General features: G+C 43.8%; 1 protein-coding gene across 2 annotated transcripts in view; it reads left to right on the forward strand.

Moving 5' to 3' along the window:
- Window positions 1-22,527, forward strand: part of LOC124033674 (spondin-1-like) — a 133,375-nt gene that overhangs the window by 97,512 nt on the left and 13,336 nt on the right. Inside the window, exons 7-8 of one of the 2 annotated variants that reach the window (XM_046345842.1) lie at window positions 10,160-10,224; window positions 20,490-20,712. In XM_046345842.1, the coding sequence (XP_046201798.1) occupies window positions 10,160-10,224; window positions 20,490-20,712 (288 nt within the window). The remainder of the gene's footprint in view (window positions 1-10,159; window positions 10,225-20,489; window positions 20,713-22,527) is intronic. The other variant, XM_046345843.1, reaches the window with a different exon arrangement.

Here is a 22,527-nt window from a genome sequence, read left to right on the forward strand (position 1 = left end):
ATGGGGAAAACAGGCTACCTAAGTATGCTTCTCAATCAGAGACAACGATTGACAGCTGCCTCTGATTGAGAACCATGCCAGGCCAAACACAGAAATACAACATAGAAAAAATAACATAGACTACCCACCCCAACTCACGCCCTGACCAAACTAACACAAAGACATAATAAAGGAACTAAGGTCAGAACGTGAGCAATAGCCAATGATATGATGATGTTGCTTCGCATCACTAAGAATGTGTCGACTCTCGAGCAGGAGCGATGACTACTACTAGTATGCATTTGTATTTGCCTTTAACCAAAGCCAAAGTGTGAAATTGTTACATCTCTGAAGTTCACAAGCATTATTATTCAATTCAAAATGAATTGGCTAGATATTTCAACTTTGTATGACAATGTCTTACTGAAAACATTTATGAGCCTGCTTTGAGCCAGAGCTCGTTTTAGCTACGTTAATAATCGAATAATATCATCACGTAATATTTTTTTTGCGAGACAGCGTGGTTTCAAGAACGCATTTACTGACGTAAATCACAAAGCTCGTAAATCACAGAGCGTTCATTAGTCTGTGAATGTGTGTGTGTGTGTGATCTGCAGTTAATGTATCTGCAACGAGTACACACACTCACTTCTCAGTTGAAGTGTTTTGGCTCCAAATCACTGCATGTCTGATGTAGAAGCCTTAGAAAAAAACTATTTCCTGCTCACTGCCAAGAAGCATTTTGGTGTTTCTCTCTGCGTTGTACTTAGCACACGTTTTTGAAGATAAATGCGGTAGCCTATCTGCTGGTCCCCAGTGGTAGGACAGAGGCTGGATGCTGGTTTATTGCTCTTTTTAAGTGCCATCGCAACACTGTGTTTTGGTCTCAAATTCCACTGCTCACTACGTTTGTCATTTTGGAAGATTAAGTACACTGTAGTCATTACTGACAAGGGTTTCTTTTTCCCCCCTGTCTCTGGACATTGCTCTTGGTCATTCCCACTTTCTCTCTCACAATTTTGAGTTAACTTTCATTCTTCTGTCTCTCTTCTTCCCCTACATCTCAATCTCTCTCTTCTTCTGACCCCTGTTCGTATTCTTAAACCTTGAGTCTCTGGATCTGTCGTTTTTTCCTGATTGCTCTGCCAAGGTAGGAGAGCTTTTGAACCCTCCCTCCACATCATTATTTAAGACTAAATGACATTAAGTGTGGGCTGCGTTTGGAGCCAAGCTGTCTCCTAAAGCCAGGGGGGAGCAGGCACAGAGCCCAAAGCTTTACAGTTGTTTTTTGTTCTTCATTTTGTCGGCATCATTTTTAAAGAAAGTTCAAATGTACGCTTACCATGCTGCACCTTGGTCCAGTCCTTCAGCCAGCCGTGACATATACACTGATTTATAAGGCCATACTGGGTAAAATGCCATTTGATCTCTGTTCTTATTTTAGTCAGGTCGGTAAATAAATATAAATTACGGCCCCATTCTTATTTGCTTCTAACAGTACCAAATATTAGAACAGGTAATGGTAGTTTTAGTTACTTAGCTCCATGGTCCTGGAATTCTATCCTGAACATTGGTGGAGTTTAAACACTTGATTGATTTATATATCATAGAAGAGTGTAATTGTTTTTAGGCCATCTGTTTCTAGTTTCTAGTATTTTTAATGTAATATGTCATTGTTGTACTGTATGTGTGTTTATAGTTTTGTTTAATGACGTGTATGTAAGTTATTTTGTCTGAAATGTTGTTCCCCCTACTGCAATTGGACCAGGTCTTTCTTTGAAAATATATGTTATCTAAATGAGAACCTGTTTAAATAAAGCTTAAATAACAATTAAAAAGTGCTACAAGTCTCTGTGAAAAGGTGAAGGAGTGAATGTGCCAGGAGTCATCTCTCTCTCTCCTTCTCTCTCTTCTCCAGGACCTCTCTGCTTTCCTGCCAAGCCACACCTGTGCCAAGCAGATTGTGTGTATCACCTAGGAAAGATCTCTTGAACCCAGTGACAGTACAGCACAGTGAAGGGACTGCCATCGGCTCCGCCAGCATCAACCTTTATACTATAGGCACATTTACAGAGCAGTCAAAGCCAGTTACCACTGCTATATTTACTGCCTGGACTAAAAATGAAATACAATATATTTTCCCCCCTGTATGCAAGGCAATTGCACATTTCATAATGGATTAAAAGCAGTGGGCCAGAGAATGAGGCAGACGGGGTTACTGCTTTCACTGACCGTGATCAGATAGACAGACTCCAGACCGGCCAATTAAAAGGCCACATATTAAATTTCCTCTCTCCATAGGGACTGGGGATGAGACGAGACCACTGTGAAAGTCTGAACCTTTTAAAGCACACAGCCTTTCACTAAGTGTTATTTATCTTAGTGATGGAAGAATAGAAAATGATCTGCTGTGCCTGAGGTTTATTAGAGAGCCCGTGCAACTATATCAAGTTATCAGGTTTTTACCTGTTTGGCTAACTTGACAGGTGGGAGGCATTGCCATGTAAATTCTACCTAGCCCGCTGGTTTATAGCTATGGTAATTACCAGGTTAAAATAGTCTGGATGAAGTGGCACTCTATCAGGCAGACAACTAATGTGTTCTATCGAGGCATGGTCCATTTGATGATCTAGAGATGGGGAGAATGACAGAGTACCTCTGAAGACACTCTTAGGGTAAAACCACCAACATTTATTTTTTTCATCTGTGTCCTTCCGGAAGCCATTATTGCAATCTGATGGCTTGAGAGAGTGTATGTTCAATGTGATGGTTCCCTAGTATGACACAGGTAAGGAAATATCTAGCACAATTGTGTGATTTGCAGTCTCCTGACAATGTCATCTTTTATATGCATTTTGTGTCGACAGTGTGGATTAGTGGTATGTATGCTTGTCAGAAAGGGTCTATAATAATGCATGTTTTATGGTTGATCCTTCTATACCTTCCACCAGTCATTGTGTGTCAATCCCACATAAGTGCAGTGCAAGTTGTTTTAGTAGGGTTATTCCTTTACAGAGGTCTGTGAAATTATCCTTAACTTTCACAGATGTACCTGTCTGTATATTGAACTCTGGTGTTTGTTTCTATTAAAACCTACTGGTTAGGTGTTGCCTGTAAACCCTCTGTGCAGCAGATCAGCTTGGTCAGCTTAGAGATGCTATAAATTCCCTCCCAAGGTTTTTATGGTAATGAGCGAGGCTACAGTGAGCAGAGTAGACCTAGAGAAGGAAGGTCAGACACAAAGGCAATTATATAAAAGCACACATCTGCGAGCATGCAGAACACACACACACACACACACACACACACACACACACACACACACACACACACACACACACACACACACACACACACACACACACACACACACACACACACACACACACACACACACACACACACACACACACACACACACACACACACACACACACACACACACACACACACCCCTCATAGCCTGGTTCCTCTCTAGGTTTCTTCCTAGGTTCTGGCCTTTTTCCTAGCCACCGTGCTTCTACACCTGCATTGCTTGCTGTTTGGGGTTTTAGGCTGTGTTTCTGTACAGCACTTTGACATATCAGCTGATGTAAGGGCTTTGTAAATACATTTGATTTGGTTTGTCAGGCTGGTCCCCCTCATCAGTCTGACAATGAGAGGAACAGAAACAAATCTACGCTGGAGACAAAAACACTTTATTTTACAATGCCAATGCAGCTTTCCCAGAAAGTCTATTTACATGTATTAGAAAAGACCACTGCCACAATCAACAGTCTCCGGTACTATTCTAGCATGTCAGTAACACACTCACTCAGTATGAACTCATACGTTTATTGACTATTGTACCATTCATTTTAACAATAGCATCATTACTCTATTATCTGTTGATCGTCCTCAATACATATCCTCCCTGCAGTTGGCTAAGCTGATGTTGTGTTAGCATTCACAAGAAGCTGAGTGGATGTTATAATCATTAGCACAGTGGTGTCCAATCAGAGACGTCCCAGGTGCTACTCTAGGATTATGTTCATTATCTATTGTATGAGATTTGAGAGTATCATCACAGAGAGGAATTGAGAGAGAGAGAGAGAGAGAGAGTGGGAGAGAAAAAGAGAGTGCAGAAGAGTGGAGAGTGAGAGGGAGAATGAAAGAGAGGGAGGGAGAGGGAGGAGAGATACGAGTGAAAGAATCCCCACTTAGGCTTTTCAAATTGAAAATAATTTCCCCGAATAAAGGGACCATGATCCCAAGTTATGGGGCGGCTAAATTACTTATAGCATTCAAACACATTTTGATGGCATTTCCTTTTGGTAAAAACTAAAAAAGGAGAAAAAAAGTAATTTGCTCTAAAAGCACATTATTTTCTTCCTTGCTGCTTTGTGTTGAGAAGCCTGTTGCGGCGTACTCTTTTGACGGCGTCCTGAAAGTGGTGGAGGAATAGGCTACCATAACGATCCGAGCCAGAGCACTACCTATGGGTGGTTCAATTAAATCAAATGGATTTTAAAGTGACTAGGGACTGGGGCTGGCTGACACGACATAGAATGCAGCGATCAGGGCAGGATGTTCTGAAGTGGATTGAGTGCGCTTCAAAAATCTGTCCCCCTTCTATCTCTTTGTTCCCTGGAGTGCCTTTTGAAGCAGACCACACACACACCACACATACACTGCCATCCACATCCAGAGATCTGTCAGTGTGTTCCTTCTGGGTCAGTGAGGAGAGAACAGATCCTGTTGGAACCACCCTCTCTGCCTTAGGAGTAATGCTATAATGAAGCTCTATGGGGGCTTGAGTGGAGTATTGGAGTCTGGAGTAGAGCAGTGGTGTCATTAGACATAGCTATGGTTCACACAGACCTCTTAGTGCTCAGACGCATTCCTCATCAGCATGGTTTGACACATCCCACTACAGTGGCTCGCTCATTCTCTCTCTCTCTTTTTCTCTTTCATCTGCTTTTAACTTCTAACGCTAGCGTCCCACCTCAACAACTGCCAGTGAAATTGCAGGGCGCCAAATTCAATTAATTAAAATTCCTCAAATATACAAGTATTATACACCATTTTAAAGATAAACTTCTTGTTAATCCAGCCAGAGTCTGATTTCAAAAAGGCTTTACGGCGAAAGCACACCTTTCGATTATGTTAGATCAGCGCCTAGCCACAGAAAAACATACAGCCATTTTCCAAAGAAGGAGAGGTGTCACAAAAGACAGAAATAGCATTATAAATATTCACTTACCTTTGATGATCTTCATCAAAATGCACTCACAGGAATCCCAGTTCCACAATAAATGTTTGTATTGTTCGATAAAGTCCATAATTTATGTCCAAATACCTCCTTTTTGTTCGCGCGAGCACTAAGTCCAGACGAAAAGTCAAAAAAGTTACATTACAGTTTGTAGAAACATGTCAATTGATGTATGGAATCAATCTTTAGGATGTTTTTATCATAAATCTTCAATAATATTCCAACAGGACAAATCCTTTGTCTTTAGAAATGAAAGGGAATGCAGCTCGCTCTCACGGCCGCGCGTGTGATTTAGCTCATGGAATTCTGCCAAACAAGCACCTGGTTCAAACAGCGCTTATTCGCTCCCCCTTCATAGTAGAAGCCTGAAACAAGGTTCTAAATACTGTTGACATCCAGTGGAAGGTCAATCTGACCCCATTTACACTGTATATTGGAAAGGCAAAGACTTTAAAACCTACAAACCTCAAATTTCCCACTTTTTGGTTGGATTCTTTCACAGGTTTTGCCTGCCATATGAGTTCTGTTATACTCACAGACATCATTCAAACCGTTTTAGAAACTTCGGAGTGTTTTCTATCTGGGCCTGAGTAGCAGGTAGTTTACTCTGGGCACCTTATTCATCCAAGCTACTCAATACTGCCCCCCAGTCCCAAAGAAGTTAAGGGACTTCTGTCAGTCTCTCTGTTCTCTCTTTTGCTCTCTCTGTCTGTCTCTCTCAATCTCTCTCTTGCTCTCTCTCTCTCTCTCTCTCTCTCTCTCTCTCTCTCTCTCTCTCTCTCTCTCTCTCTCTCTCTCTCTCTCTCTCTCTCTCTCTCTCTCTCTCCACCATGAGTGGAGAGTTTAATTAATTGTTTTCCCTGATGTTTCCTTTCAATTCCAAATCTACAACACAGTCATCAAGCCGAAAGAGCTATTCTGAACACCACTGGGCCATTATGTTTCTTTGGCAACAAAGAACTTGTCTGAAACAAAGATGAATCAAATCTTATTTTTTTCTGATGTGTCAGAGAGGCATAGACTCACAACAATAGACACAGCGGGAACTAAAGTGGAGTCTTGACGGGGTAGATGCTCAAATGAGCAGCCTTAGTTTATCAGTTTGTTTGTGCTTTCTGGTACAGACGAACCTGTTCCTTGACACTGAGGTGGTCCACAATAGGGGGATTCCTAACGAAACTAGAACAAAACAGGACCATGATCTTTTTCATTCTCATTAAATTGTATCCATAGAAAGGTCCTTTGGGGGAAGGATTGTTGACATATATTTTACATTTGTATCTTAAAGCATAATTCAAATATATATATATTATTTGAATGTAGAATATGTGTGAAATGTTGGCCTTACCTAGGCCTCCTTTATTCATGTTTATATTTTTCAATATTCATAAATGAATGTAAGAAAATGTTTTATTGCAATTAAACTACTACTCATTACAGAGCAAGCGGTAAAGCTTCATATGACACAAATCTTTTATTTTTAGAACTTACAGATGAAACATTATGGTGTCTTATGGGTAAGGCCAAAATGTCACAAATGTCCCAACTTCAATTAATTATTTATCAGTTATGCTTTAAGATACAAACCACAAATGTACAGTATATCAGCAATTCTTACTCCAAAGGACCCTTCTATGGACAACATTTAATCAAAATACCCAAAATCATGGTCCTGTTTTCGTCTAGATTTTTGATGAATCACCCAATACATAAAGTACAATTTGTGATACACATTCTGCCATATTGTATGTTGTACATCTAGTTGATAAGTATGCCCACATTCTGTTACATATTCTGTGTATTCTGTGTCCAGTGCATGTGGGTTTATGTATTCAGTGATAGTAGCCCATTCCCTCATGGCATTTGGAAACGACTATATGGTCTTTGCTGTCTCAACCAGAGCTAGCTGGATCCTGCACGGCCTTTCCCACCGCTTTCAGTAGACAGAAGCAGTGGAGTTCAGAGGTGCTACACAAACCCCCCGATTAGGTTCCAGTCAGGCTTCCTGGCTGATTACAGAGCGCCTCATCACTTAGCCGGAGGGGAACAGGTTATCCTCAAGTGCTGCTGGTGGCAATCAGGCCAGGTCTCAAAGGGTGTGTGGCTTTTGCTGACTGCTGAAGTGAGACTGTGTTACCACGAGCTAGCTGTGACCCCATTGGTATTACAAGTAAATGTGTAAAGAGAGGTATGGAAAAAAGTTCAGAGGTCATTTGCAGTATGAATAAGCCTTATGACTGCTTAGGTGTACTGGCAGTGCAGATCTAGAGGTCATAACAGGGGTTTTGAACTGCTGTCAGTGTGTGCAGGGTTTTTCACCACCCAGCACTAACGCAGCTGATTCAAATAATCTACAAATTGTGGTCTTCGATGAAGACTAATTAGTTAAATCAAGTATGTTAGAGCTGGGCTGGAACAAAAGCCTGCCTGCGATGCAGCTCTCGAGGACAAAGGAAGGACGTCAGCTCTGTATGACTCGGTGGGGCTCACAGCCTTTTACTATGGGTAATTATCTTACAGGAAATCATTAAAAAGTGATTACCAAACATACAGAAATGGGACTGGATGGTACTGGACCAGAACAGAATCCTCTATTGGAAACATTAATTGGTGGCTTGTAAAGCAATGATCTGGCATTGGATAATTCACTTTGATCTTTACAGTAGCCAGGTGCAAACATGCCCAGGGGCAGATGTCTAACAAGATGTGGTGAGCTGCAGTTTTCTTTTCTTCTGATGACTTGTGTTTGATGATCATTGTTCATCAGGACAAATTGTTTCCATCGATGTCACCATTTACAGTCTCGGCCAAATGATAGCCTTATAATTGCTGTTTTATATATGAACCAATATATCCATGTTTTCTAATGTGCTTTATCTGTACCATTTTGTAAAGGCATTGAAAAAGCCCAGAGCAGGGTTTGGTTCATTTCACATATGGCAGAATGCACTCTTCAGTCCACTGTACATCACACAGTCTCTCTCAGCTATAACAATACAAACAGAATGTTCTAGTCAGCTGCTTGCCACCTATTCACAGCCAAAGAGCCATTACCGCCACAATGTGATGTCATAAATTGTAGCCTTAATGAAAAAGGCTGGGCGCAAATGAGCCAGTGTGGTGCTCAAACACTTTTAATTGTGTCTTTTGCAGTCGCTGTGATCCTATTGTGCTTTGTTCTTAAGAAATATGGTTTCCACATGGAATGGGCCAGAGCGTTTAATATGTATAATGCTGTTATCCCAGAGATATGTTTACTATTGAACATTAAACCGATTTGATATAATATTTTCATGTCCACACCACATTTCTATGTGAGGGACAGAATAACTATTATTTCACAAACCAATCTAGTGGAAAGGCTAAACTAATGTCGATGAAACATTTTCCCATAACTCTCCAGGTCTTTTTTGTGACTGGATGTCGAGGGAGCTGTGTCTTTCTCAGGTCTGAGTTCAGTCTGGAGGTTAAATCCTGCTCTGTGCTTTGAGTGTTTTGTCTGATCTGGGACCAGCGCAGAGACATTCCCTCTTGCTCAGGCAGTGACACAGAGAGCCCTGCGGTGTCCAGAGCTACTGATTAAATATTTATGCAGGTTTTATGAAGTGGTGATGCCGGTGCTCCATCTGAAGTGACGCACGCTGTATTCATCACTCCTTTGTCTCAGAGAGAAAATGGGAAGAGGGAGAAATAAACTGATCTTTCTCCGTTCTCTCCCCTCATCTGGAAGAGTAATGTGGTGAATATGGTTGAGCCTCTATCTGTCTTCATCTGTTCTCTCCCCTCATCTGGAAGAGTAATGTGGTGAATATTGCTGAGCCTCTATCTGTCTTCATCCGTTCTCTCCCCTCATCTGGAAGAGTAATGTGGTGAATATGGCTGAGCCTCTATCTGTCTTCATCCGTTCTCTCCACTCATCTGGAAGAGTAATGTGGTGAATATGGTTGAGCCTCTATCTGTCTTCATCTGTTCTCTCCCCTCATCTGGAAGAGTAATGTGGTGAATATTGCTGAGCCTCTATCTGTCTTCATCTGTTCTCTCCACTCATCTGGAAGAGTAATGTGGTGAATATTGCTGATCTGTCTTCATCTGTTCTCTCCACTCATCTGGAAGAGTAATGTGGTGAATATTGCTGAGCCTCTATCTGTCTTCATCCGTTCTCTCCACTCATCTGGAAGAGTAATGTGGTGAATATTGCTGAGCCTCTATCTGTCTTCATCTGTTCTCTCCCTCATCTGGAAGAGTAATGTGGTGAATATTGCTGAGCCTCTATCTGTCTTCATCCGTTCTCTCCACTCATCTGGAAGAGTAATGTGGTGAATATGGTTGAGCCTCTATCTGTCTTCATCTGTTCTCTCCACTCATCTGGAAGAGTAATGTGGTGAATATTGCTGAGCCTCTATCTGTCTTCATCTGTTCTCTCCCCTCATCTGGAAGAGTAATGTGATTAATATGGCTGAGCCTCTATCTGTCTTCATCTGTTCTCTCCACTCATCTGGAAGAGTAATGTGATTAATATGGCTGAGCCTCTATCTGTCTTCATCTGTTCAATCTGTGAATTTGTCTGAGAAGAGTAATGTGATTAATATGGCTGATCCTCTATCTGTCTTCATCTGTTCTCTCCACTCATCTGGAAGAGTAATGTGATTAATATGGCTGAACCTCGATCTGTCAGATGACAAGTGAATTTGTTGAGCAAATATATATATATATATGTTTTCTCTCTCTCTCTCTCTCTCTCTGTCTCTCTCTCTCTCTCTCTCTCTCTCTCTCTCTCTCTCTCTCTCTCTCTCTCTCTCTCTCTCTTTCTCTCTCTCTCTCTCTCTCTCTCTCTCTCTCTCTCTCTCTCTCTCTCTCTCTCTCTCTCTCTCTCTCTCTCTCTCTCTCTCTCTCTCTCTCTCTCTCTCTCTCTCTCTCTCTCTCTCTCAGGGTGATGACGTCCTGACAGTCATCAAAATGAAGGCGCAGTGGCCTGCCTGGCAACCCTTGAATGTGTGAGTAGTCCAGCAGTAACCTCCTCTATCATCTCTCTCTGTTTCTCTCACTCTTTCTCTCTGACTAACTCACTCACACTTTCTCCCGTGGGACTGACCAATTCTGCAGCAACTCCTTTTTCCTTCCTCTCTCTCCTTCCTACATGCGATCCTCACCCTTCTTCTTCTCTCTCCTTTCTATATGCCACCTGCACCCTTCTTCTTCTCTCTCCTTTCTATATGCCACCCTCACCCTTCTTCTTCTCCCTCCTTTCTACATGCGACCCTCACCCTTCTTCTTCTCTCTCCTTTCTATATGCCACCCTCACCCTTCTTCTTCTCCCTCCTTTCTACATGCGACCCTCACCCTTCTTCTTCTCTCTCCTTTCTATTTGCCACCTGCACCCTTCTTCTTCTCTCTCCTTTCTATATGCCACCTGCACCCTTCTTCTTCTCTCTCCTTTCTATATGCCACCCTCACCCTTCTTCTTCTCCCTCCTTTCTACATGCGACCCTCACCCTTCTTCTTCTCTCTCCTTTCTATTTGCCACCCTCACCTTCTTCTTCTCTCTCCTTTCTATTTGCCACCTGCACCCTTCTTCTTCACTCTCCTTTCTATATGCCACCCTCACCCTTCTTCTTCTCCCTCCTTTCTACATGCGACCCTCACCCTTCTTCTTCTCTCTCCTTTCTATTTGCCACCTGCACCCTTCTTCTTCTCTCTCCTTTCTATATGCCACCTGCACCCTTCTTCTTCTCTCTCCTTTCTATATGCCACCCTCAACTTCTTCTTTTCTCTCCTTTCTATATGCCACCCTCAACTTCTTCTTCTCTCTCCTTTCTATATGCCACCCTTCTTCTTCTCTCTCTTTTCTATATGCCACCCTTCTTCTTCTCTCTCCTTTCTATATGCCACCCTCACCTTCTTGTTCTCCCTCCTTTCTATATGCCACCCTTCTTCTTCTCTCTCCTTTCTATATGCCACCCTTCTTCTTCTCTCTCCTTTCTATATGCCACCCTCAACTTCTTGTTCTCTCTCCTTTCTATATGCCACCCTCAACTTCTTCTTCTCTCTCCTTTCTATATGCCACCCTTCTTCTTCTCTCTCCTTTCTATATGCCACCCTTCTTCTTCTCTCTCCTTTCTATATGCCACCCTCAACTTCTTGTTCTCTCTCCTTTCTATATGCCACCCTCAACTTCTTCTTCTCTCTCCTTTCTATATGCCACCCTTCTTCTTCTCTCTCCTTTCTATATGCCACCCTCACCTTCTTTCTCCTTTCTATATGCCACCCTTCTTCTCTCTCCTTTCTATATGCCACCCTCAACTTCTTGTTCTCTCTCCTTTCTATATGCCACCCTCACCTTCTTGTTCTCTCTCCTTTCTATATGCCACCCTTCTTCTTCTCTCTCCTTTCTATATGCCACCCTCAACTTCTTCTTCTCTCTCCTTTCTATATGCCACCCTTCTTCTTCTCTCTCTCCTTTCTATATGCCACCCTTCTTCTTCTCTCTCCTTTCTATATGCCACCCTCAACTTCTTCTTCTCTCTCCTTTCTATATGCCACCCTTCTTCTTCTCTCTCCTTTCTATATGCCACCCTCACCTTCTTGTTCTCTCTCCTTTCTATATGCCACCCTTCTTCTTCTCTCTCCTTTCTATATGCCACCCTCACCTTCTTTCTCCTTTCTATATGCCACCCTTCTTCTCTCTCCTTTCTATATGCCACCCTCAACTTCTTGTTCTCTCTCCTTTCTATATGCCACCCTCACCTCACCTTCTTGTTCTCTCTCCTTTCTATATGCCACCCTTCTTCTTCTCTCTCCTTTCTATATGCCACCCTCAACTTCTTCTTCTCTCTCCTTTCTATATGCCACCCTTCTTCTTCTCTCTCTCCTTTCTATATGCCACCCTTCTTCTTCTCTCTCCTTTCTATATGCCACCCTCAACTTCTTCTTCTCTCTCCTTTCTATATGCCACCCTTCTTCTTCTCTCTCCTTTCTATATGCCACCCTCACCTTCTTGTTCTCTCTCCTTTCTATATGCCACCCTTCTTCTTCTCTCTCCTTTCTATATGCCACCCTCAACTTCTTCTTCTCTCTCCTTTCTATATGCCACCCTTCTTCTTCTCTCTCTCCTTTCTATATGCCACCCTCAACTTCTTCTTCTCTCTCCTTTCTATATGCCACCCTTCTTCTTCTCTCTCGCCTTTCTATATGCCACCCTCAACTTCTTCTTCTCTCTCCTTTCTATATGCCACCCTCAACTTCTTCTCTGTCCTTTCTATATGCCACCCTCAACTTCTTCTTTTCTGTCCTTCCTATATGCCACCCTCAACTTCTTCTTCTCCCTCCTTTCTATATGCCACCCTCACCTTCTTCTCCCTCCTTTCTATATGCCACCCTCACCTTCTTCTCCCTCCTTTCTATATGCCACCTGCACTCTTCATTTTCTCTCTCCTTTCTATATGCCACCCTCACTTTCTTCTTCTCACATCCTTCTAAATGCCACCCTCACCTTCTTCTTCTCTCTCCTTTCTATATGCCACCCTTCTTCTTCTCTCTCCTTTCTATATGCCACCCTCCCCTTCTTCTTCTCTCTCCTTTCTATATGCCACCCTCACCTTCTTGTTCTCTCTCCTTTCTATATGCCACCCTCACCTTCTTCACCCTCCCCTTCTTCTTCTCTCTCCTTTCTATATGCCACCCTCACCTTCTTGTTCTCTCTCCTTTCTATATGCCACCCTCACCTTCTTCTTCTCTCTCCTTTCTATATGCCACCCTCACCTTCTTCTTCTCTCTCCTTTCTATATGCCACCCTTCTTCTTCTCTCTCCTTTCTATATGCCACCCTCAACTTCTTCTTCTCTCTCCTTTCTATATGCCACCCTCAACTTCTTCTTCTCTGTCCTTTCTATATGCCACCCTTACCCTTTTTCTTCTCCCTCCTTTCTATATGCCACCCTTCTTCTTCTTCTCTCTCCTTTCTATATGCCACCCTCACCCCTTTTCTTCTCCCTCCTTTCTATATGCCACCCTCACCCTTCTTCTTCTCTGTCCTTTATATTTGCCACTCTCACCCTTCTTCTTCTCTCTCCATTCTATATGCCACCCTCACCCTTCTTCTTCTCTGTCCTTTCTATATGCCACCGCCACCCTTCTTCTTCTCCCTCCTTTCTATATGCCACCCTCACCCTTCTTCTCCCTCCTTTCTATATGCCACCCTCACCTTCTTCTTCTCCCTCCTTTCTATATGCCACCGCCACCCTTCTTCTTCTCTCTCCTTTCTATATGCCACCCTCACCTTCTTCTTCTCCCTCCTTTCTATATGCCACCCTTATTCTTCTCCCTCCTTTCTATATGCCACCCTCACCTTCTTCTTCTCTCTCCTTTCTATATGCCACCCTCACCTTCTTCTTCTCTCTCCTTTCTATATGCCACCCTTCTTCTTCTCTCTCCTTTCTATATGCCACCCTCAACTTCTTCTTCTCTCTCCTTTCTATATGCCACCCTCAACTTCTTCTTCTCTGTCCTTTCTATATGCCACCCTTACCCTTTTTCTTCTCCCTCCTTTCTATATGCCACCCTTCTTCTTCTTCTCTCTCCTTTCTATATGCCACCCTCACCCCTTTTCTTCTCCCTCCTTTCTATATGCCACCCTCACCCTTCTTCTTCTCTGTCCTTTATATTTGCCACTCTCACCCTTCTTCTTCTCTCTCCATTCTATATGCCACCCTCACCCTTCTTCTTCTCTGTCCTTTCTATATGCCACCGCCACCCTTCTTCTTCTCCCTCCTTTCTATATGCCACCCTCACCCTTCTTCTCCCTCCTTTCTATATGCCACCCTCACCTTCTTCTTCTCCCTCCTTTCTATATGCCACCGCCACCCTTCTTCTTCTCTCTCCTTTCTATATGCCACCCTCACCTTCTTCTTCTCCCTCCTTTCTATATGCCACCCTTATTCTTCTCCCTCCTTTCTATATGCCACCCTCACCTTCTTCTTCTCCCTCCTTTCTATATGCCACCCTCACCTTCTTCTTCTCCCTCCTTTCTATATGCCACCCTCACCTTCTTCTTCTCTCTCCTTTCTATATGCCACCCTCACCCTTCTTCATCGCTCATCTACTCACGTTGAATCATGCCTTGCCTCCCAAGCACAAAAATTAGGTGTCTTGGAGCCACTCAAAAGCACATGGCCTGAATCTGCTAGCTCATCTCCACCTGCACCAAGCTGATCAGCGTGACTAGGCTTCCTTTAGACTCCTACATTTATAAACCTTAATTTCATCTCTTATTTAGGAGAAAAACAAGGAGCTAGTTAGCACAGGTAGCACAGAGAGAAAAGCATCCTCAATGTAAAAAACACTCTCACATAGGATCTGAGTGTGAGACTCCAAAGAGAGCTTCCAGAGGCAGCCACAGCTGGGGACAGAGCCAATCAAATACACAGAGGGTAATTAGCTCACTATCTTGTTTATATGCCAGAAAATTAATTGTATCATAAAGTGGCCGTGTAAATGCAGAGGAAATCAAATCAACTGGTTTAGGGGATGGGTGGTAGGAAAGGGAGGATGAGAGGAGGGGAAGAGGAGAGGAGGAGGTGGAGGTTCTTGATTGTAGTGTGATGTGGAAATGTACACATTCTGTTTGTACATGAGGTTTTCTTCCTTGAAAGTAGGGTGCAGAAATGGTTAATTGCTCCTGCAGTTGAAGGATGTTTCTTTTTATTCTTTAAAATGAGTCTGTTGGGATTGCATGTGATTTTTCTTAGTACATGTTCGTATATGTTTTTGAATGTGTTTATAAATGTTGTTTGTACGTGTTTGTACATGTGATTCATCAAGTGTGTGTGTGTGTGAATTAGTGAAGGGGGCTTATGTTACTGTACTTGTGTGTACGTATGTGTGTTGGTTAAGAGGGTGTGTGTTTTGATGATGATTGATAGATCTCCTGGAGGGGTTTTTCTCCATCAAGGTTAATGGCCTCCAGGCTCCTGTGTATCAAGACATCAGGCTGATCTGTACTACACAGCTGCCTGACAATTAACAAACCCTCCTACCCTGCCTTTCAAGAAGAGAAAGGGAAAGAAAACAGAGAGAGAGAGAGCAAGAGAGAGAGAAATAGACGTTGATGAATTATCAGTGGTTAGACAACCAGTTCTTTATTACGTCTGAAGGATCCAAGGCAGATCGTTAGAGATGGAGCTTCAGGTTCAGGGATATTTGGGATCAGTGTTGGGTTAGGAGGGGTTTGGAAGAACTATCATCATGGGACTAGAACATTAATGAATACACTGTGTTTATGTAACCACGTTTTTACCTGGTTGTCTCTCTATCCGTCTTCCTTTCTACTGCCTTTCATCCACAGTCATCACTTGTACTGATTTCAAACTAAAGTGGTCATCTTGAGAGAGATGTGGTGGCTGGAGCAAAGGAAAGGGAGAGAGAGTCAGAGGAGGGTGGAGAGGGAGCGAGGGAGGTGGGTGTGCAGAGGGTTGCAGATATGACTCATAACATGTTAAAAGGAGAGGGCGAGAGAGAGAGAGAAAATAGCCAAAATAGGGAAAGATGGACACAGAGAGAGAGCAACAGAGAAGGAGATGTGGTCAGAGAGAGAGAGGGAGGAAGAGAATTCCACCAGAGCCGTCTCCAACCAACCAACCGCTCCACACCAAGGTCAGCCTTATGGTCATCACGGAGACGGATTTACGAGGGTTGCTGGACCTATCGTTGAGGGAAGCTCGCCTAATTAAAAACGCTGCGGCGCATTGAGGAAATTACCCCCTGCCTCATTTGCATACACGCCAGGGGATTAGCCGGGCTGGACTTGGAAGGAATCAATGTTCCTTTGTGTTGTGTTCACGTTCCTCCTCCTTCCCTCAGGCTGTGTTTTATTGACGTGCAAACACATCCTCCTCCCTGCCTGTCGTTTACACAATGTCCTTTTAAAAGACATGTTTGCTTTTGCCCTCCCCGGCTGGATTGAAACACTTGACACAGTGAACTGGAGACTCCACTTTGAGTTTAAGGTATGTGTCTGTCTCTCTGTCCTTCATAGGTAAACCACGTTTGAGAGGATGTCTGGTTTCATCTGGTTTCCCTCTCAGTCCCACTGGTCTACCTGCACTTCTAGATAATCTGACATAATCCGCTTCAATGTTTCCAAGCACACACACACACATGCACACACACACACATGCACACACACACTCGTATGGTCAGGTGCCACAAAGAGGGATCTTGGAAAATGACAAATGGCTCAGAACAGGGCAGTACGGCTGGCCCTTAAATGTACACAGAGAGCTAACATTGATAACATGCATGTCAATCTCCTGGCTCAAAGTAGAGAGATTGGCTTCCACACCATTTGTTTTTGTAAGAAGTGTTGACAAGCTGAATGCACCGAGCTGTCTGTTTAAACTACTATCACACAGCCCAGACACACATGCCTACCCCACAAGACATTCCACCAGAGGGCTCTTCACAATCCCCATGTCCAGAACAGACTATGGGAGGCACACAGTACTACATAGAGCCATGACTACATAAAACTCTATTCCACATTAGGAAACTGATGCAAGCAGCAGAATAAGATCAAAAAGAAAAGAAGATCAAAATACACCTTGTGAAACAGCGGGGACTGTGAAGAGACACGCACACAGGCACAGACACTCACACACCTGCACCTTAGAGACTATTCTCACCTCAGAGAATATCTGCACCTTATCTGCATTGACTCTCCAGACTTAAACCCTTGCACACAAGCACACACGCACATGCACACTCACATGCTGACACATACACACACAGTTAACACAGCTGTTCAATAATATACTATTTATTCAACTGTGCGACCAAGACACTATTCACTTTATATTTGTAACACAGTCATACTTGACATAGCACATTAATCATGGATACTGTATATCCTATTGTGTAGATATCAGTCTTATTAGTATGCATACTACATTCCTCTAATGACGTTAGTTTTCATTGTCCTCTGATGAGTATTGTTTGATATTGTAATGCCATGTTGAGGGGCTATAGCACGCAAGTATTTCACTGCACCTTTTATACCTGCTGTCAACTGTGTATGTGACAAATAACATTTGATTTGACACACACACACAACAACAATGTGTCACACAATGTGCTAGTGACCCAGACGGAGCAATCTGCTGTGGGAATCTCCGTCGCTGGGCGGTGTTCTCTGTCACTGTCACAGTACAGAGGCCTCCCTCTTTCAAACACACGTGCGGACATGAAGGCAAGCATGTGCACACACTCTTCAGAGTCTTATGTACTCAGACGGTCCCCACAGAAGACAGCCTACACCCCACTCTTTCTCTCCATCTTCCTCTCTTTGTTCTGCTCTATCTGACCCCCTTCCCAATCACACACACCCCTCTCTCTCTCAGAACAGAAATGGCTGTGCCTGTGACGGCTACAGTTACCTCCATGATGTCCAGTAGTGAGTCCATCGTCTTTTTAAAGCACTATATACGTCTCATCAGACCCTTTCTAAAGACAGCAGGACTACCCCAGCTCTCTGAGGCTTCCAGCTGATTAGCACTGTGCAGACAGACAGACAGACAGACAGACAGACAGACAGACAGACAGACAGACAGACAGACAGACAGACAGACAGACAGACAGACAGACAGACAGACAGACAGACAGACAGACAGACAGACAGACAGACAGACAGACAGACAGACAGACAGACAGACAGACAGACAGACAGACAGACAGACAGACAGACAGACAGACAGACAGACAGACAGACAGACAGACAGACAGACAGACAGACAGACAGACAGACAGACAGAAACAGGGAAATAAGGGGTTGTCAATGAAAACGCAGCCCTTAATGAGCTAAAGGGTTTGTCTTTGTCACACAGAGACGGCGTGTTTGCTGGGGATGTGGTGGGAGGGAGGGAGGGAGGGAGGGTCAGAAAAAAGGGAAGTAGAGAGAGAGTCTAATCAGATATACTGTATACCCATTACATGATATCTATCCAACTGTCCCAGGTGATGGACAGTGATGTTCACTGTACTTAAACTGTACTTAAACTTGAACAGATTAAAGGATAAACATTTGAAAGTGTATTCTGGGAATTCTTGATTATAGTATTATAGCTAGAGTAGCTGCATCAATGTCTCACCCTCTGCACTCCTCAAAAAAAGTGTTCCCAAATGGTTCTTTGCAAGGAGATAGGGTTCTACCAAGAACTGTTTTGATCTGAAGAACACTTTTAGGAAGAAAGGGGTTATTTGTAAGCCAAAGGGTTCTACCTAGAACCTTTAACATCCTAAAAAAAAACGGTTTTGGAAGAAAGTTTTTTTTGATTCTTTGGAAGTCAAGAAGGGTTCTATATAGAACCATAGAGTATATCATATTTCCCAGCATGCTGTATTGCATGGTGATTTTCATAATTGTTTGTTTGAATGTGTTTTTGCATGGACATTGATTGGTTGATACATGTTATGCTACACAAAGATAAATAACATTCATTTTTGTAAACTAAACCAATTTGTTAATAATTCGACTTATTGCACCCATTACAGAGCTGGTTGTTCCAGTTTAGATCACTGAGGTAGTATCAGTTTTCTATCTTCCCTACCATGGCAGTCATTCTCAAAGCATATTTCTGGTGATAAAAAATTCCACTTGTTAGATATCCTAAATCTGGCTGGATTCCAATAGGAATTGCACATCACTTTGCAAGCCAACATAATGCGACTTGCAAGCCTGATGTGGCCTGTAAACCAGGAGTTTTCTGACACCACTGTTTTAGGGTATAACTAGGCCCTCAATGAAAGGCGTTATGATATATTGTATGGTTCTATATAGCACCTTCTAAGACTGTACGGAAGCTCAATTGTCACCTGAAACAATTATCCCTTCTGCTATTCTCCTGTCACTGTTCTGTTCTTCATCTGCCAGTAAATCCATCAGATTCTCTATCACCACACACACCTCAGCCCTGTCCTGTCCTGTCCTGTCCAGTTCTGTCCAGCCCTGTCCTATCCAGTCCTGGCTTGTCCTCCCATACACAGTAATAATCACCTCTAAGGCTGTGTAAGAGCTCTAATCCTCTGGGAACACACAGCAGGCTGCCAGCCGTCCCCTCTTCCCCCTCACCGCGTGTCACTGCGTCCCTTTGCTCAGCTCAGCCAGTCTCTGAGGCCTTAGGTTTATCTCTGACAGCCACATTGGACCCAACACAAAGCCGACTTGTAATTGACAGGGTGGCAGGAGGGATAGGGTGTAGGAGGGTGGGAGGTATCTATCAACCCCTGATAAACGTTCATTAGAAATGCTGTGGTTTGGTACTAGGAAAAATGATTTCTGTACAGACATTTGTGCTGCCATGTGCATTATTGTGCTTGCGACTGTCTGTGAACACTTTTCTTTGGGTGTGTGTGTGATCGCTCATCACATTATCTGTTGCACACACACACAGACATATATACAGTACATACATACACACATATCCATGGCTCTCTGCCACCAGTAAAGTATTTATGGGTGTTTATTACTCTTTACCTCTGGCTGGCGGCTCTGTGTTGAACTGTTGTAGGGGGTGAGCTGGATGCGCAGGGCATGCCTGAGGCAGTAAAGAAACTTATCTACATCTCTGTAGACTTAAGTACCCCTGCTCTCATCCTTTCCTCGTTCTTCATCTCCCTTCCCTTGCTATCCCTCTATCTCTTTTTCATGCTTTTTAGGGACTTCAGTCAGTATTCCTGTTCTCTCTCTCTCTCTCTCTCCCTCTCCCTCTCCCTCTCCCTCTCCCTCTCTCTCTCTCTCTCTCTCTCTCTCTCTCTCTCTCTCTCTCTCTCTCTCTCTCTCTCTCTCTCTCTCTCTCTCTCTCCCTCTCCCTCTCCCTCTCCCTCTCCCTCTCCCTCTCTCTCTCTCTCTCTCTCTCTCTCTCTCTCTCTCTCTCTCTCTCTCTCTCTCTCTCTCTCTCTCTCTCCTCTCTCTCTCTCTCTCTCTCTCTCTCTCTCTCTCTCTCTCTCTCTCTCTCTCTCTCTCTCTCTCTCTCTCTCTCTCTCTCTCTCTCCCCTCTCTCTCTCTCTCTCTCTCTCTCTCTCTCTCTCTCTCTCTCTCTCTCTCTCTCTCTCTCTCTCTCTCTCTCTCTCTCTCTCTCTCTTCTACTTTTCATATTTAGTCATTTAACAGACACCCTTATCCAGAGTGACTTGCAATCAGTGCATTGATCAACTAAAGGTAGGTAAAACATCACATATCACAGTTATTGCAATTGTGACTTTCTTCAAAATAGTCCCTTCTCTCTGTCCTCCAGTCGTGCTGCCCCGTCGGCTGAGTTCTCCGTGGACCGTACCCGTCACCTGATGTCCTTCCTCACCATGCTGGGGCCCAGCCCTGACTGGAACGTGGGGCTGTCTGCAGAGGACCTCTGCACCAAGGAGTGTGGTTGGGCCCAGAGGGTTGTCCAGGATATGATCCCGTGGGATGCAGGCACCGACAACGGGGTCACTTATGAGGTCAATGACCTCCTCAAAATGTCACAACTACACACTCTAATATTCACACTATCTCTACCACAGTGATTCTAACCATAACCCTGGAGCGCAAGCCCCAGACATCAGTCACACCACACACTTCTTATAGGGCTGGGAGTTGCCAGGGACCTCACGATACCATATTATCATGATACTTAGGTGCCGATATGATATTTATTGCGATTCTCATGAATCTATATGTATTACTTTTCGATACTGCAATACGATGTTCCAAACATATGTCTGCTGCAGAGGGACAAGAGAGAGCTATGACGGAGAAATACTGGAATTTTGGTGCAGGTACAGCCGACTAGCACAAAAATAATATTAAGATATTGTCAAAAATAATATTGCAATACACTGAGTGTATAAAACATCAGGAACACCTTTCTAATATTGAGTTTCACCCCCTTTTCCCCTCAGAACTGCATCAATTCATTGGGGCATGGACTCCACAAGCCCCTGGCACCTACTACCATACCCCGTTCAAAAGCACTTCAATATTTAGTCTTGCCCATTCTCCTTCTGAATGGCACACATACACAATCCATGTCTCAATTGTCTCAAGGCTTAAAAATCCTTCTTTAACCTGTCTCCTCCCCTTCATCTACAATGATTGAAGTGGATTTAATAAGTGACATCAATAAGGTATTATAACTATCACCTGTATTCACCTGGTCAGTCTGTCATGGAAGAGCAGGTGTTCCTAATGTTTTGTACACTGTATATATGTCAATATATTATTTTTCAGTATGGGCAGACTAGTTGAGGAGAGGTTATGACTGTGCTGTACTTGTCATGTTTGTCATTTATTATCATGTCTTGTCCCTGTGCTCCCCATTCTATTCGTTTCCCTCTGCTGGTCTTATTAGGTTCTTTCCCTCTTTCTATCCCTCTCTCTCCCCCTCCCTCTCTCACTCTCTCGCTCTCTCTTCTCTCTATCGTTCCGTTCCTGCTCCCAGCTGTTCCTATTCCCCTAATCATCATTTAGTCTTCCCACACCTGTTCCCGATCCTTCCCCCTGATTAGAGTCCCTATTTCTTCCTTTGTGTTCCGTTCCTGTCCCGTCGGTTCCTTGTTTAGAATTCACCGTGCTGTGATTGTGTATCGCCCTGTCCTGTCGTGTTTTTGCCTTCATCAGATGCTGCGTGTGAGCAGGTGTCTCAGTCAGCTACGGCCTGCGCCTACCCGGCGACCTGCAGTCTGTGGCCGCTTCTCCTGTTATTCCCCTCTACAGACTAGAGGATTTCTGTTATTCCCTGTTTGGACATTTCCTGTTAAGGATTCAGGATTTGTCGTTTTCTGTTTGGACTTGAATAAACTCTGTTTCTGTTAAGTCGCTTTTGGGTCCTCTTTCACCAGCATGACAGAAGGAACCGACCAAGGAATGGACCCAGCGACTTCAGACGCTCGTTACACTGCCGTCAAGATCCAAGGAGCCATGCTCGGCAGACACGAGCAGGAATTGTCTGCTGCTCGCCAGGCCGTGGAGAACCTGGCCGCTCAGGTTTCCGACCTCTCTGGACAGTTCCAGAGTCTACGTCTCGTGCCACCTGTTACTTCCTGGCCTGCCGAGCCTCCAGAACCTAGGGTTAATAACCCACCTTGCTACTCCGGGCAGCCCACTGAGTGCCGCTCCTTTCTCACGCAGTGTGAGATTGTGTTCTCTCTCCAACCCAACACATACTCTAGAGAGAGAGCTCGGGTTGCTTACGTCATTTCACTCCTTACTGGCCGGGCTTGAGAATGGGGCACAGCTATCTGGGAGGCAAGGGCTGATTGCTCTAACAAGTTCCA

This window comes from Oncorhynchus gorbuscha, linkage group LG04, assembly GCF_021184085.1.
Source record: "Oncorhynchus gorbuscha isolate QuinsamMale2020 ecotype Even-year linkage group LG04, OgorEven_v1.0, whole genome shotgun sequence".
NCBI lineage: Eukaryota > Metazoa > Chordata > Actinopteri > Salmoniformes > Salmonidae > Oncorhynchus > Oncorhynchus gorbuscha.